The sequence below is a fragment of the Equus przewalskii genome, chromosome 17 (assembly GCF_037783145.1).
Source record: "Equus przewalskii isolate Varuska chromosome 17, EquPr2, whole genome shotgun sequence".
NCBI classification, from domain to species: Eukaryota; Metazoa; Chordata; class Mammalia; order Perissodactyla; family Equidae; genus Equus; species Equus przewalskii.
In genome coordinates this window covers 52,437,748-52,454,904 of record NC_091847.1, presented here as the reverse complement: position 1 = coordinate 52,454,904, position 17,157 = coordinate 52,437,748, and the positions used below count along the sequence as shown (strand labels likewise).

At 35.3% G+C, this 17,157-nt stretch overlaps 1 protein-coding gene across 3 annotated transcripts in view; it reads left to right on the top strand.

The window, feature by feature from the left end:
• Positions 1-16,856, top strand: part of OLA1 (Obg like ATPase 1) — a 168,127-nt gene extending 151,271 nt beyond the window's left edge. For all 3 annotated transcript variants that reach the window (XM_070580221.1, XM_070580219.1, XM_070580220.1), the window contains 4 exons: positions 9,707-9,847; positions 10,536-10,632; positions 12,665-12,787; positions 16,340-16,856. In XM_070580221.1, coding sequence (XP_070436322.1) covers positions 9,707-9,847; positions 10,536-10,632; positions 12,665-12,787; positions 16,340-16,441 — 463 coding nt within the window. In that variant the 3' untranslated portion in view covers positions 16,442-16,856. The remainder of the gene's footprint in view (positions 1-9,706; positions 9,848-10,535; positions 10,633-12,664; positions 12,788-16,339) is intronic.
• Positions 16,857-17,157: the final 301 nt, after the last annotated feature.

Genomic DNA, 17,157 nt, shown 5'->3' with positions numbered 1-17,157 from the left:
TCTCCCTCATCTCTTCCCAGATATCAAAGATATTCTTTTGACTTTCTTCATCTTTATAAGTGGTCTGGATATGGAAGTCCCATTTTTGATACCATCTACAGTCTTAAAAAATATGTCTGTGATAGTTAAATCAAGATTTGTGGGTATCCCTATAAATTCAGCTTTTGAATATAGATTGCATCAATCTGGTGTCTTCCTATGCACAAAAGTGGAAGGAAAGATAGTTTATCCTGGGACCCCATGGCCAGAAGTAATTTCCTTGCATCTGTAGGATCATAACATAGTTGGGAAATTTTCTTATAGCTAACAGAGTCTCTAATAGTCTCAAGCTACAAATATTGGTTTACCTCATGACAACTGTAATTACAGAATATTTCCAAGTGTAATGTTTAAGATTAGAATATAGAATTGCAAAGAAATGGCAGAGACTCAAAAATAGTGGCTCTCACACATCAGAGTGCAAAGTGTTGTATGGTTAGGTGCAAATCCCACTTCCAGAGATCATAAATATAGGTTTTCTTGTAGAGTCCTGGATTTACAGGTGGTCCAGAAACTATATTTTGAGCAGCATTGCTCTAAATTGTCAAAAATATGCCCTGCTTTGGGCCACTTAGTATAAACACAGATCATAACTTAGTAGCTTTGAAGGGGTAAGAAGCCTTGAAGGAGTAAGAAGAGATTCAGGGAACATCTTAAAGTTCGAGGTGGTCATTTTGGTACTTTCACAAGGAACCTTGATGGTTCAGACTTGAATTTAACTTGAAAATGAAAATAACCCCACTATACTATGAATTTTTGTTTGATACCCTTACCTGAATTAGGTATGCTCCCCCTCTGTTCTGTTGATAAGATTTTTCACTTCACCATTCCAGCTAATAAACATGCATGCATACCTTCAGTGGTCAAGTCCATCAAAGCTTATTGATTTCTGAAGGTTGACTCTGGCAGAAGAGACAGGTAGCTCGGGTCTGTAAGAATCTGAGTGTTCATTTACCTAATCTTTTTTAGATTAATTTTCAATTTAAGTCATTCCTATTCATTGATCCATCCAATATTTATTGAGCATCTGTTTGTGCCAGACACCGTTTGGGGCCGGCCCGGTGGCGCAGCGGTTAAGTGCACACGTTCCGCTTCTCAGCGGCCCGTGGTTCGCCAGGTTCAGATCCCGGGTGCAGACATGGCACCCCTTGGCACGCCATGCTGTGGTAGGCGTCCCACATATAAAGTAGAGGAAGATGGGCACAGATGTTAGCTCAGGGCCAGGCTTCCTCTGCAAAAAAGAGGAGGACTGGCAGTAGTTGGCTCAGGGCTAATCTTCCTCAAAAAAAAATCTGTTTGTGCCAGACACTGTTAAAAGTGGTGCTGGAGACACTGCAGTGAACAAAATATTCAAGAAGCTCCATGCCCTAATAAGTGGGTACGAAGGTTCACCAATGCTGGGTGGAAGACAATAAACATTAAGAACATGCAATATAATGACTGCTATGAAGAAAAATAAGTCAATGTAAGGGAATAGAGAGTGACAGAAAATGAGAAGGGGGAGGTTTTTTTTTTTTAAAGATGGTGAAAAGTAGCATTTAAACAGAAATCTGAAGTGCCTAGCCATCCTTGTTGGTCTACTGTTTTAATATTCTGCACTCTCACCACCTCAGCTCAGGTTCCTCTCCTGGTCAGGGAACCACACCACCCATCTGTCAGTTGTCACGCTGTGGCAGCTGCATGTTGCTGTGATGCTAAAAGCTATGCCACTGGTATTTCAAATGCCAGCAAGGTCACCCATGGTAGTCAAGATTCAGCAGAGCTTCCAGACCAAAACAGACTAGGAGGAAGGATCTGGCTACCCACTTTTGAAAAACTTGGCCATGAAAACCCTGTGAATAGCAACAGAGCATTATCTGATACAGCAGTGGAAGGTAAAAGGATGACGCAAAATAAGCCAGCAAGGTTCTGCTCTACTGTACACAGGGTTGTTAGAAGTTGGAATCCATTTGATGGCACCAACAACAACAACTGAATTGTCTAAAGATTTTAGCACTTGTACTTGTTCAATTTCTGGCATATGCCATAAAATGATAGAATTTGCCATCTGAAAATGATCATTCAATCATTGAACTTTAGAGTTAAAAACAATGAAGCTTTTTCGTCTGATGAAATCTGGTACAGAAATCTAGCATATAAGAATAATGCAGATCAGGTTGAAATGCAAGAGTGGAGGGTCCAGAACCTCCCTGTTCCTTCCTCCCTTGCTCTCTCCACCCTTTCTCTTCCTAGCACCTTGGGATCTCTTTTAGAGAACCCAGTACAGATTGAAAACTGCTTATCAGTTTGGAGATGAGTAAATTAAAGTTGAGACCTTAAATAACTGCCCGTTATCAGTCAGCTAATTATTAGCTAAAGCTCTTTCCTGTTATTATCCATTCAGAAAATGTTTGAGCATCTACTATGTGCCAGTGCTATGCTAGGAGAGGTCTGTGGATGTATCAGGGAACAAAGATAAGTCCTTGACCTCCAGAAATTTTTATTATAGTGGGAGGAGATAAACAAGAAAATAGGCAATTTATAGCAGAGGGTGGAGTGTGGTAATAGCTTCTATCTATATGGAAGCTCAGGGAAAGTTCTGCAGGGGCTGGTTTCTTAAAGAATAAATTGGAATTAGGCCAGTTAAGAGGAGCTGCAGTCATATACTTAAATGAGGCTAACCCCAAAATGTGGTCATTATCAGTATCAGGGTGCTTTCAGCTGCAAATAACAATCCTGGTACATAAGAGTGAGACCCAAGGTAGTTCGTCTACAGGGTTGGTTAATTCCGCGTTCCTGTGAAATTATCAAAAAGAAGGGTTTTTCTCATCTTTCCCCACTTCCATTCTTTTGGTCACAAAATAACTTCTAGATTTCTAGGGATAGGATCCAGACAGTGTCCAGCAGAGACTCTCTTCTTTCCTCTTTTTAAGAGCCAAAGGAATCTTTTGGGATCTTTTCCTGAAGCTGCTAGCAGACTTCCCCTCATGCCCCATTGACCAAAATTGGTTCACATGCCCACTCAAACCAGTTGCCTGCTTGAGAATGAGAGTTCTAGGATTTACTCAAACTAATTGAGATTCACCCTTATGTTTCCTCCTGATTATTCATTGCAAGAAATTTTTTTTAAATAGAGTCTTTTTGCTGAATATAGAAAATATTTCCATATAGTTATTACATGTTCATTGCATATAGATTAATTGCATGTATTATATTTGAAATTTTTAAAGCATTATTAAGAAATCCCAAGTAATGGTGAGTCCAAAGTGTTGGGATAAATATTTCCCAATTTTTCTAATTTGCATTTAAGGTTGTTTGCTTGTCATAACACTTATCATTTCAATTTCCTTATAACCTTACATTTACCACTAGTGTCAGAAAGCTTGTTAATCCTTGAAACAGAAAGCCTGAAACCCAATTTTTATTCATTTGCTGCAAAAGGAATGCTCATTTCTCTAGAATTTATTTCCTTTTAAATATATACACCACACACATACACACACGCACACTCACACATATGTATGTGTACAAATGCCATTTTATTATAGTGACTGCAAAATGAATGGGGTTTTTCAGACAGTGGTTCTGTGAGATCCTTGTAGGGAACAATTTGTGTTAATATCTCTTTTGCTTGATATGAATTCAGATTTCACAAAGTCCTCTCTGCTGGAATAACTTCTTATAATTTGAATCTAAACTCCAAAGCTAACTTACTACAGATGTTTTTCCAGGTACTGAGGTTTATTAGAATAAGAGAGGCATAATTATGTCTTATTAAGTAGGAAATTGTTGACCGTGGTAATTCTGTCTATACTAATTATTTTTACTGTGAACCCGAAGCTTCTTTTCGTTGCAGGGGATTCAGAGTAAACCTTTTCCTTACACTTCCTGAAATTTAGTGACTTTTTCTTCTTCTGGTTTTGAACCTGGGAGATGTAAACAGGAATTTTTCTATTATTCTTGCTCCTCTTCTATCAGCGAAATAGATAGTCAGCATCTGCTTAGTTATCAGTCGGTCTGTGGAGTTATCCCAGACCTTTTCATACTTTCAGTTAAAGTGCTTTTATTGTCAAAGTCCTTTAGTCAGTGCTTCTGAAAGTTTAACATGCATATGAAATACCTGAGGATCTGGTTAAAATGCAGATTCTGAGATTGTACATTTCTAACAAGCACCCAAGTGATGCCACCACACTTTCAGGAGCAAAGTTGTAAGTATTCTGTACAACTCCATGAAGTCAGACAAGAACACTGAAACTTGAGGTCTGTTACTTACATCAAAGATGGGGGTCTCTTTTAGAAGAAGAATTTGATTTCCAGACACTAATCAATTAGAGTAGAATTTACTTTTTTTGTATTTCTTCTTTCTCCCTCTTTTTTCACCACTGACTTCCTTAATAACCTCATTCTAATAACTTTATTAGATTTTAAATTTTAAAGAGTGGCGAATTTTAGATTTCCTAGAGCAAATTTTTTGGCCTTGAGTGAATATTGTTTACGGTATATATGTCAGTTTGTATATTGTTGTGATATTAACTTTAGTGCAGCTTTCCAGTATTATTTATTGCTATCTGTAAAATAACTGGATTAATAAATAATGTTTATGTCATCTTTAACGCAATAACTTTACCTTCCATAAGCCTTACTCTTTTTTTTTTTTAGAACAGTGTAAATTGACATTAATTTGCAGCGGTCATGTTTGGAAAATGGAAAAGAGGAATGTGATATCTTAAAGTCATTCTTTGGGACTCTGAGCAGTTTTAATAGAGATGAGAGTAAATCTACAAGGGAGGAGACTAGAAATAACCTCAGTGTTTATCAGTACCCCCTGGATTTATGGTATATCCACACCATGAACAACATGAGGGGATCTAGCTTAGTAAAGACCAGGTCCTTAATAACATTGACTGAATGATGCTAAGTCGCTGAATGAACCTGCCCTGGATCTCTCTTTGTGTAAGTTACATCATTTTCTGAATATTGACCTATGGTTCTTGCCAGCAGTTATATTCAGTCAGAAGCAAGAGATTACTGTTAATTTTTTTTTTAAGTTAAGACCTAGATTCACACAGAAAACTATATATGGTGTATATAAGGAGCTAATATTACTATATGTATCCATTTAAAAGATTTTAAATATACTTTGACATTGCAAAGTAGAATAAGCATATTTGAGAGAGTTCTAATGTTCAACAAAGATGTCATAAATGTAATATAACTTCGCTTTAGTGCTAGATTGAGTCATCTTTAAAGGATTTTTAGGAAATGTTAGAATTTGAGTAGCTGAGTGTAGTTGAATGGCTAGACGGACATGAAGTGTAGAAAAGAATAGATTAAGACACAATGAAGTGGAGAATTTAATTCCAATATGGAGAGCTTCCAGTGAAGACGGTGGACTGAGCCAATACAGGAAGCTCCCTTCTAGTTCCTAATATATAGAAACACCAGCAAAGGATGGTATTGATGATGATCTGGTATTTTTAGAACACATAGCAGGACTTAAAAGCAAGAAAAGGGATTCTCTAGGTGCCAAAAACAAAGAGGAAACTAAGTCACAGTAGAGAGTGAAATCAGCAGTGTAAGGCCCTCAGGGAAAACTAAGCTTATATATGGTTTAGACACTTTGGTGTCCGTGTAGGAATAAGAGTCAAGGCATGGGCCCCAGGCTATGGGTGCTAGAACGAGTCTCCCTCGTAAAGCCTAGAAAAAGCTATCCTTTCCAAGATCAGATACTAGAAAAATGCCTTCCACTCCCACCCCTTCTGGACAAGGGAGCAAACTGTTGCTCTTAGGGAATTAGAGACTAGGACTGCATTATAAGAGGTCGGGCCTTAATTTCCATTACCAATAACCTAGTGCAGAAACACTGAGCCCTAAAATGATCCAGAGCCCACCTCCATAGGTCCTTCCCTCGAAGAAACAACCACAAAATGATCCCATAGAGACATAACAACCCAGGGAACCACAAACTCCCTTGGAACATAACTGCTGTTACCAAATGACCACACACCCAAAAACAACACAGCACATACACAGGAACCAACTGTGGTGAGAGGTCATTCATGAGCAGATGGCAAATGGTAAGGGATAGAGTTATACCCAAGAAAGCAGAAGTAATTAGAGAATCTGAAAGGAACTTTAAATTAATCTGATTAAAATACTGAAAGGGACTAAGAATTCATTTAACAAAAGTAAAATATTACCCCAAAAAAAGAGCAGGTAGATTTAAAAGAGCAACAAATAGAATTTTTAGAAATAAAATTAGTGTCTGGGAAAAGAAATACAACCATGTAAACTAACCCTGGGAAAATCAAATTATGGAATCTGGAATTTCAAGACTGGCTAAGAAGGTCAGATTATAAGACCAAAGGTAAATTTGAGACATGATCTTTTAGAAATCTAATACTAATTTAATATTAAAGATCTCATTCTGCCAAAGCATCTAACAGATCATAACCTACCAGTGTATCTCAAAGCATCTCCCTTTTAGTCTTAAAATCGATTGTCCCTGCTTTGTCCCCTTTCTGTGGAATCATTACCAGGGAGAAAAATATAACTAATGGCGGTTCTTCTTTCCTTTTGTCACTCATAAGATTTTGGGGAAATCAGCATGGCTCTGGCTCCTTATCAAGAGAAGGATGGATCTCTTTGCACTATTCTGTTCATATAAATTTGTAAAATGAATACTATGAAAGTCTTTACAGTTTATGTCTTGGGAGTGTATTATCTTTACTGTTTCTTCTCCATTCATATAATGTTATATTCTATGACACTATCATCATCATCATTATCATTATTATCTTGGTCACTAACAATTTGGGTAGGATAATTTTCTTTAGACATTTGCTAACATTTGTATATGGAGATTATTATTCAGTCGCTTTGACACAATGTACTTGAAATTGTTTTTCTGGTAGTGGTACTGAGCTCAACTTTGATTTTCCATATCCCTCGTGTGCTGGTAGCACACATTTTTGAGATGACTAACTATAGTTTGGGGTATGGTTTGTAGCAATAGAATAGACATTTTTCTGCAAAAGGTAACTGGTCCCAATGGGGTTCAAACTTGTGATCTTGGCCTCATTATCACACTTTTGTAACCCTCAGACCTAGTAAATATATTTTATGTATTTTAGTCTGTAATCTTGAAGGCGAGTCATATTTTTTAATTGCCCAAGGCTTTTTTCAAATATGTAATTAAAAATCACTTTGGAACATTTCTTATTTTTGTTTGATAGTAAAAGTAACAAAAGTAAAGCAGACAGCCAAAGAACCTAACTCACTTTTCATCTTCCCTGTGTTTTCTATGACAGTGAAAGTCACAAAAGTGAAGCTTGCAGGCAAAGAGCCTAACTCACTTTACGGAGAGTGCTACGGTACCTTTTTCTTTTAGTGAGGCTGTAGCAGGTCTGATGTCAGTCACTTTAGAGACCTTTAGACCTCAGTGCTCATTTATTGCTAAAATGTACCAGCTCTGCTTCTGCATTATGAAGATCATCTGTCAACACTTTGAGATATTCTCCTTTGTTATTAAGCTTGTGATGCTCTACACTGTCAGGTTTTTTGCCAATTATAGTTAAGGTACAATGGTGTATTCACCAGATCAAAGTCTCACATTGGCGGTAGAGGAATGATTTGTAAGTCTTTATTCATCTGAATTGTACAATAGAACACCTGAGGAATGCAAATAATCCCTCTGAGGACTCTGCAGGAAAGGCTGTTAAAATGACAGGGTAGCACTATTGTTATTCTGAATTGATGTTTTAGCCAAAGTAATTATTTCTTATCTTGTTGTTTCATAACAGTTCTGGTTTTATTAGTTATGTTGACCATATTTACGAAACAAAATGTGAATGATATTTTTATATTATCCTTTTACATGGGCTTGTTCTATTTCACTTTCATTGAATCTGTATTTGGTGTGTGATCTTTTTTTAATTACATATTTGATTCTGACTTGTATAATAAACTTATGTTACTAAACCATTGATGATAACATTTAACATACACTTTTGTTTGAATAGGGTAAGTCTATGAAATAACTTAGAATCTTGTAATGTTATTATAGGCAGAAGTATCAATTTAAATTTTCCTTTTTTTCCTTAACCTGTCCTTCATAATTTTGGATAAGAAAATATCTGGTTTGGATTTCCTATTTTAAAAGACACATACTTTATTCCAAAATAACTATTAGGGATTGGTCTATTTTTTTCCCTTAGGATGTGACCAAAAGGAAAAAAATATGAAGATCAAAAAACACTGGTAACATATTAAATAAGTAAATTATAGGTTAGCCTTGTATAACAAAGATATATAAACTATTATGTGAATGTTTCATTCCTTTGTCCCATCCTAAATCCTACTTAGTAGGCCATATTCTTAATTTTCTGATAACTCGGATCCCCTGCCGTTTTCTGTGATAGGTGAGTGTTGATGAACTTGCAGTTTAGCTCTTGTGTTCATTTTCCCCTAAAGTGACATTTACATTGATTACTTAAAGGATTCCTGCCACAGCTTTTTTTATCACAATAGCTATTAAAATCTCAGTCTAAATATGGGAGGCTAGTGGAATTATGTAAGACTATGGTATACATAAAACTTTTTAATATAAATTTCTATGAAATCTATATTCGATTCTATACTAAACTATTCTAGAATCATAAGCATATATGCTCTGATTATCTGAGAATGAAAATTCATAATAGTAACTATTGTTATCATTTACTATATGCCAGGCATTATTTTCTAGGTTCTTTACAATATAATAAATACTATTATTATCTCCATTTTTATAGATGAGGAAACTGAGGCTTAGAAAGGTTCATAACCTGCCCAGGAATAAGAAGCTAGCAGAGTGGTAGGATCAGAACCCGGTTAATATATTCATTATACTTATTTCATTTATGTTCTGACTACTACTTTGTCAAAATACTTCATGCTTTGGAAGAAAGAAAAAGTCACTTAATAGCTTCTTTTCAGGTAACACTTGGTATCAATTTCCTAACCAATTTGTCTTTCCAAACGCTTTTTGAGTAAAGGAATTTATTTCCTCTATAGTTCTGTTATTTATGATCCTACAGAAGTGAGGTTCGTAAGACTGGTGTGTACACCAGTCAACTAGGTTTGTAAATCTGTATTGCTGGACGTCTTTGTTTTGATTAGCAAAAATCTCCCTCAAAACCAGTGACAACTATAGGCTCTCGTTAGTCCCAGAAGGAAGTGAAACCAGGCATACGCATATCTGGTGAACAAATTATTTATTTGTCAAAGCTTCTTCAAAATTAGCTGGCAGTTTTAGGTGTGATTCCTATACAAATGAAACTTTATGTTTTTGCTTTTTAAAATTTTACTTTGTAAAGTAAGAAAAAATTGTCCTAAAATCAAGGTTTTTAAGGGCACGTATGTTAATGCTGAACAAATTTAGTGTAACTTTAAAAAGTTTTAAAATATTTGTATAATAGTTTCTATAGATAATGTGCTAAAGTAAAACTAGACTACAGTAAAATATTATGGCGTATACCTGAAGCAATTGCTGCCTGTTAATGCCTTGACCTTGGAAAGCTATACACAAAAAGATGGCATCATAAAACCGTGCAATTCTTATGAATATGTATGTGCTACTTGATAATAATGAATGTGGTACAGTCATGCATGCACTACAAGATAATGTTGTGCCCTTTTTTGTCTACAGGTTGATAAAAATTAAAGAGTGGGTGGACAAGTATGACCCAGGTGCCTTGGTCATTCCTTTTAGTGGGGCCTTGGAACTCAAGTTGCAAGAATTGAGTGCTGAGGAGAGACAGAAGTATCTGGAAGCGAACATGACACAAAGGTTAATTAGCATTCATTTTCCCTACACTTTATTATCAACTATTTCCTTGCAGTAATTTAATTGCTTGCGCTGATAGAATAATAAATGACAGAGTAATTACCATTATAAAGAGGGAATCTTCTCCTTTCTTTACCATGAGACAGAGTGAAAAGATTTATTTTAAATTAAGTTTTTAACTGTCATCTGTCATCTCCGTACAGTGTTTTAATTATAACATAGGTATTAGTTATGTATATTTTTGAGAAGGAACGATCGCCAAAACTCTTTCGTCATGTTCAGTGGGGGAGGAGAAAGGGTGAATCAGTTGCCTTGATTTTTTCTGAGTAACAGTAATATATTGTTTAAACATTGGATTTCCAAGAAATAATTTTGCTTTCATGACCCACATCCTGGAAATAATTAATATTAGAGGGAAATAGTCATAGAATGGGTAGACCAAATTTTTCTTTTTTTATAGTAAACAATTCAAGATGATATATTCAGACCAATACAATTAAAACCAATTTTAGAAGGGATTTTTTAGAAATAGTTATATGCTTTCTGACCTTTTCAAGTGTTTTATGAAAGATGAATGGTCATTTACTAGTGTCTTCAGCATTTTCTGCTTGAAATGAATAATTTTAGCTCTACATCCATCTCTGGCACAATCAACTTATATGTTGAGTGAATTTGTTTCATTTTATTTCAGCGCTTTGCCAAAGATCATTAAGGCTGGGTTTGCAGCACTCCAACTAGAATACTTTTTCACTGCAGGCCCAGATGAAGTGCGTGCATGGACCATCAGGGTAAGATTCATACTTATTCATCAGCTATATCCAGTTCCACACTATTGAATTCAGATTGATATCACTGACTTTGAAGTTTGTCATGGTGGCGGTTAGCTAGTCATTACAGATGAGGTTTTTGTCCAGGATAACTTTAATTATTTGTGAGCTGCTGAACAGTGAAAGTGGAGCGGCATTGATTGAGGCAGGTAACAATTGATTCTGCCTATTACATAGTCTGAATTTCTTCATCCTGTAGAATCTGTCTACCCTCCTCCTGTGGTCAGAGATAAGACGCACCAGTATTGTGCTTGCTTAATCTGTGTGACTGGGTTTGTCTGCAGTGAAATTGATGTTGCTTTTCATTTTGTGTTCGCTAAGTTTGTTTGGGTTGCGGGTGGTTCTTTCCTCCTTTGCTTTCCTCGGATTACATTTTCAGCAATAAAAGCAATATGACATCATTATGCTCTTCATGGATACACAGTTGGGCTCAAAGAGCTAAACTTAATATGTAATAATTCATGCCTTTTTTTATTTGAATTCATAGAAGTAGTGTTTATTTTTACAATGTTATATATTCAATCTTTCTTTTTTAAAAATGTGATATGTGTTTTAAATATCGGTGCACACTGATTATGACCAGAAAGAATGACTAATTTATTCCCAGAGGACAATAGAAACTGAACTGTAATGGCTTGCTTTTAAATGTAAATATATTGTAATATGGTAGTCACTATTGAAAAATATTTTAAAATATATGTAGTCCCAAATAGTGTTGCAGAATATAAAAATGTCAGAACTTTTAGAAATACTGTCTTAGTCATTCTTTTATTATGCTTTTTTAATATGTGTTAGGTGATAAATTTCAGTGCTGCTTTGATTTCTGTTTTCACTGACTACTGTAATCTATTGTAACATTTACTTTGATTTGATATGGATGGGAGCATGGAGGCAGTTCAACATAATGTTAAATGCATTGTGTGAATGTGAGATTCACTTTTCTTCTTATCTCCTCTCCCCTTTGTAAAAAAATGATTGACTTCTAACCATGGCCCGTTTATATAGACTTAGAAAATATTGTCAAAGCAAATCCGAGTTGGTAAACAAATTGCCAGGGTTTATTTTTACTTTATATTTTAAAGCCTTAAAACTTCCAAACTTAAGTATGTGCAGCAGGAAAGATAACGTGTTCTGGGCTTGTAAATGTGAAAGCTGGTTTATCTTAAGACTGATTGTAAGTATCCATGATTTAATGTGCTAGGATATTTGGTCAGGTAAGCATCAGTGAGTAGCCATATTAACCCAATACATCTTTTATTGTAAAAACTGTGCTTTATAGTGTCAGACTCCTTATCACTTTAACATGCTTTATTGAGCAGCCTTTAGGTCACCATTATTTCCCAGATTTCTTTCCATGGTTGTGTGTGCCTGGAATGCATGTCCTTGTAATTTAACATATGGGGTAATTATAAGACATTTCTCTTCCTATATCAACTTGAATTTTCCTTCATGATGGTTAGAGGCAGGGTGTATTATGTAAAATGTTCAGAAATTTTATGAGAATTTCAAAATTATTTGCTGAACATAGATTATATGATTTGTTGGAAATATCTTTAAAATGTCTCTTTATATATTGATTTTTATATGTTCTTTAGATGAGCTGAAATTTTCATGGCTTTTTATCTTTTTAAAACCTTTGATAATTCAGCTTGAAAGTTACTTTAAAATCCTTATTTTTTTCTACTGTGAAGAATAGAAAATTGAAATGAAACCTACGCCAAAACCAGACCACCGCATCTAAATCAATAAAACTGTGGACGACTCTTAATAAAAACAGAGCTGTGCTTCTCTAATATCTACTGATGTGTCTGTGCTCAGTCTGCTGCACAGACAGTGCCCAGCATTGAAAACGTACTAATTGTATATCTGACATCTTAACTGATGCTAAACTAAGTTTAAGTTGAGCCCAACTGCACATCAGAGAAAAGAAACTCTACACTTAGAATCAGTCATCTTAAATGCAATTAGCTTTCTCTGGTCTTTCTTTTCAAAGAAAGGGACGAAGGCTCCTCAAGCTGCAGGAAAGATTCACACAGATTTTGAAAAAGGATTCATTATGGCTGAAGTAATGAAATACGAAGATTTTAAAGAGGAAGGTTCTGAGAATGCGGTCAAGGTAAGGAATTATTTTCCAGTTTCACATTTTATAATTTTTACTAATACAGAGATACTCATGATTAAAATGAATAACGGTCTTTTAAATTATATATCGGGATTTACTGTTACTATAAACCAATTGAAGAGCTGTAGATGTTTACATGCTTTTAGATAATTTTTAAAATGTGTAAATTGTCAGTAATTTTGTGGTGTTTTTCTAAAAATGAAAATAAAAGTACAATAGTTTTAAGTAATTATAATAACTCCAAAGATTTTATTCACCGATGGCCAATGAAAAATTATACTTTTACATCTGAATATCTGAAATAGAAGTAGCACGTATCTGCTTATGATTAATTCAAAGAAAGGGACAAGAAATTTAGTTAAATAAGACCTGTTCTTGCTGAAACTTCATGGTTGTACTTTTTTTTTAAAAGATCTTTGGGAATTTGATTTGCTTTCTCAACACTAGAGGGCAGGTCCAAAATTGTGCTTTATTTTAGCTAATGAGTGTAATTTGATTTGCAGCCACTAATGATGAAGCAGTGTTATACATGAGTAATAAGTGACTTTTTAAAGTGTAAATTGTATTGCAAGCTTAATTTTGTGTGGCTTTATTGGGTTTTACTTAGTGAAATCTTGAAGGTATGTCATCTCTAATCAATAGAAATAGGTCAAGTGATTAAACTGACGTTGTAGGAAGGCTTCTTTATCTTTAGTTTGGTATTTGAAGACTACCGTAGAAAATTTTAAAGAATTTAAACAGGTCTCTCTTGTGTTTACTAATTCATCATTTGAAAGGAATGCGAAAAAGTTTATTTCAAGTTTCGTTTATTCTCATTGGTATCATTGGAAAGATCATACTAAACAGCAAGACTTTAGTAGAAGTGTTGGAACCGCAGGAAGAGGAGGGAAGAAACCTTGGTATAATTCATTCAGTATTGAATGAGAGCCATTTTGTTTTTTGAAAAGGAGTGAAAGAAGTTACAGTTTACAACTAAGCAAAGTTATTAACTTTTCAGTGGTGTCGTCTGTATCAATAGATAGTTATGCAAATACTGAGATTGAATCTTGTCAGGAGTACTAATTAGCAGTGAGAAATCTCAGATTATTTTTCAACCTGCTACATCATGTTAGCAAATATACTTTTCATAGGTAAAGAGGATTAAGGATATTTTTCTGTTACTAGAATTCAGAAATCAGATGCTTCTTTTTTATACTCTCATGTGATAAGCCTGTTTTACCAATCCTTAATAGATATCTATGTTGTAATAAACTTAAAAGATATATAAATTGTGAATACTTCCTTTAACAATACAGAGAAACTTTATATATAATATACAATAAAATAATATTTCCTGCATGTAGAAATGCTTAACACTGACTGGGAGCTTTTATACTGTAAATTGGAAAGGATTGACCTCTGGCTTTTCAGTTTAGAATACCATTAAGTATTTTATGTGTTTTTTAATCTCCAAAACATTTCAAAATTTGAACTCCAAATAAAGCATTTATGAATTGCTTTATGCCCTCTTATTCAGCAAATATTTACTTGCATATTATCAAGTAGGTTTGGGGTTTGAGAGCAAGATTGTGTATATGCGTATGTACATATATCTGTTTCTAACACCAGGGCAGCATAACTAATTTAATGCCAGTGCTGTGAACTATATACTGAATAGCTCTGTGTGGGCTTTGTAGTCTACAGGGATATCACATTATTAGCAATCATATCTGCTTAGGCAAAGCTGGCTTCTACAGATGGCTGCTTTCAAGTGCAAATGAACTGGTTAGACGTGTCTTGTTTAATACATACTCAAGATTCACAAATGGGTATTGATTTTTTTTCAACCAGTGTTTCTGATAGCAGTGGAAATGGATTAAATGGTCTCTAGAGAATTTAAAGGAACACTGTCACCTTTAATTAGGAGTAAACTTGAGTGGTAACAAAGTATATAAACTTACATTAATATGTCATGTAAATATATATTTGATCTAAATTGTCTATATAGTTTTATAATGGTGGGCTTTAGATTCTCAAAATGAGTAGCATATGGCCTTCAGTACATCACATCTTTACAAAAATCATGTGAGTTTGTGTGTATGTTGTATGCCTTTTAGAATGTTAGGGTATATTGGCTTTTAAAAATTAGCTTCATTTTAGGGGCCAGCCCCCAGTGGGGTAGCAGTTAAGTGCGTGTGCTTAGCTTTGGTGGCCTGGGGTTTGCAGGTTTGGATCCTGGGCGCGGACCTACACACTGCTTATCAAGCCATGCTGTGGCAGGCGTCCCACATATAAAGTAGAGGAAGATGGGCACAGATGTTAGCTTAGGGCCAATCTTTCTCAGCAAAAAGGGGAATTGGCAACTGATGTTAGCTCAGGACTGATCTTCCTCACACACACACACACACAAAATTAGCTTCATTTTAATAGCACATATTATTAGTAGGTTATTTTTTATATGTAGTCTGGATAATTGGAAATATGCTTACTAGGGCTCTGTGATCTAGTTTGTTGATTTTAACCTCACATGTATGATCTTTGCTTGTTGTTTCTGATTAGTGTAATTGCAGTTGACTTTAAACATTCCTATCAATGTTTTCAAAGGGAAGTACTGATCTTGTTGGACAAAGGTTTCATGTTCTCACTAAATTCCAACAGAAGGGAAATACTTTTGAGAATTTTTTCCAAAACATCCTTGAGTCCTCATTGTTGAGTGGTCGATGGTGGGGTCACGTGGGACTGTGTCAGTTGTATGCAATGTTAAGAGCGGATGCTGAAGAGCCTGTCGTGCTTAGGGTGAAGTGTGTGTGCTGTGCCGGGGGAACCTGGGTCTCTGGCACTGTTGCTTGTTTGTGTTAGAATGACTGGCAGATTGCATGTCTAGATCTGCATACCAGCAGGTGGAATCAGTTGCTTTGTCGACTAATTTACACGTGGTGAAAATATATGTCTTTGCAGTTCCAACTGTTTAGAGTCTGCTTGTAGCTAGGGCCATTAGTCAGTAAACTTCTTCGTGATGTATTCTCATACACACCATTATATATGGTCATTGTCAAGACTAAAGAAAAAACTACAAGGAAATCATGTAAAATCTGTACCTTACAATTGATAATAGTTTTCCTTGTAGCAAACTGTCTTTTTGGCATCACCAGAATCACCAAAGAGTTTCTTTAAGCAAATAAAGCAGCTTTAAACTAGATATGTAGTCTTCTTTTCCTGCCTGGTTTGATCTGTTTTGTTACAGTGACTTGCGGATGTTTGCAGACACATCAGAAATGTACCATAAACAGCATGTAATGAAACTTAATGATATTGGTATAATTACATTTATGTACCATCAATTTAGTGGAGAATACATTATGATTATGTACGTATGGAAAATCTAGTTCTGTCCAAATCAGAAGTACTTTGCTTCTCTCCACGTCTAGTTTTGAACTTATCGCCTTTCTCTCTATATATTTTTTAATATGACCCAAGAAATGTAATACTTTCTGCATCTGCTTCTTCCATTCACCTTATGTATTTAGTTGTAAAATAACCCATTTCCTCTATATTTCCTATTTACAGGCTGCTGGAAAGTACAGACAACAAGGCAGAAATTATATTGTTGAAGATGGAGATATTATCTTCTTCAAATTTAATACACCTCAGCAACCGAAGAAGAAATAAATTTTAGTTTTTGCTCAGATAAACATACAACTTCCAAAAGGCATATGAGGTTTTTTTTAACTAAAATTTCTGAAAACTGAAGGGACAAATAAAGTTGGGGGGATGGGAATCTTCTAGAAACAGAATTATTTTTATTTGTTTTAAAATTAAAATACTGTGTTACTTCCAGTGAAATGCAAGTTCGCTAAATGTGAACAGCTTTGCTTTTCACGTGATTAAGACCCTACTCCAAATTGTGGAAGCTTTTCAGGAACCATATTACTCTCATGATACTTCATTAATCTCCATCATGTATGCCAAGCCTGACACATTTGACAGTGAGGACAATGTGGCTTGCTCCTTTTTGAATCTACAGATAATGCATGTTTTACAGTACTCCAGATGTCTACACTCAATAAAACATTTGACAAAACCAGCCTTGGTGTGTTTGGGGCTGTCTGTATTGACTGACTGTGGTGTGCTGAGTGCGATACGGCACCTGGTGGTTGCTGATTACAGAATTTTAAGGCGTGTGTGTGACACGGTAACTGGCAGTGTGGGGCAGCTGCAATTGTGTCTTAAAAGTGAGTCTTTCATGGGAATCAGAAGAATAGTATACCAGGGATTCGTCTCAAAGTTAATTAATTTGTAGATGGACATTTGTTGAAAGGTGATGGCAATGATGTTACAAAGGATATAACATAGGTGACTGTGACCAAAAAGAAAATAGTGCTGGA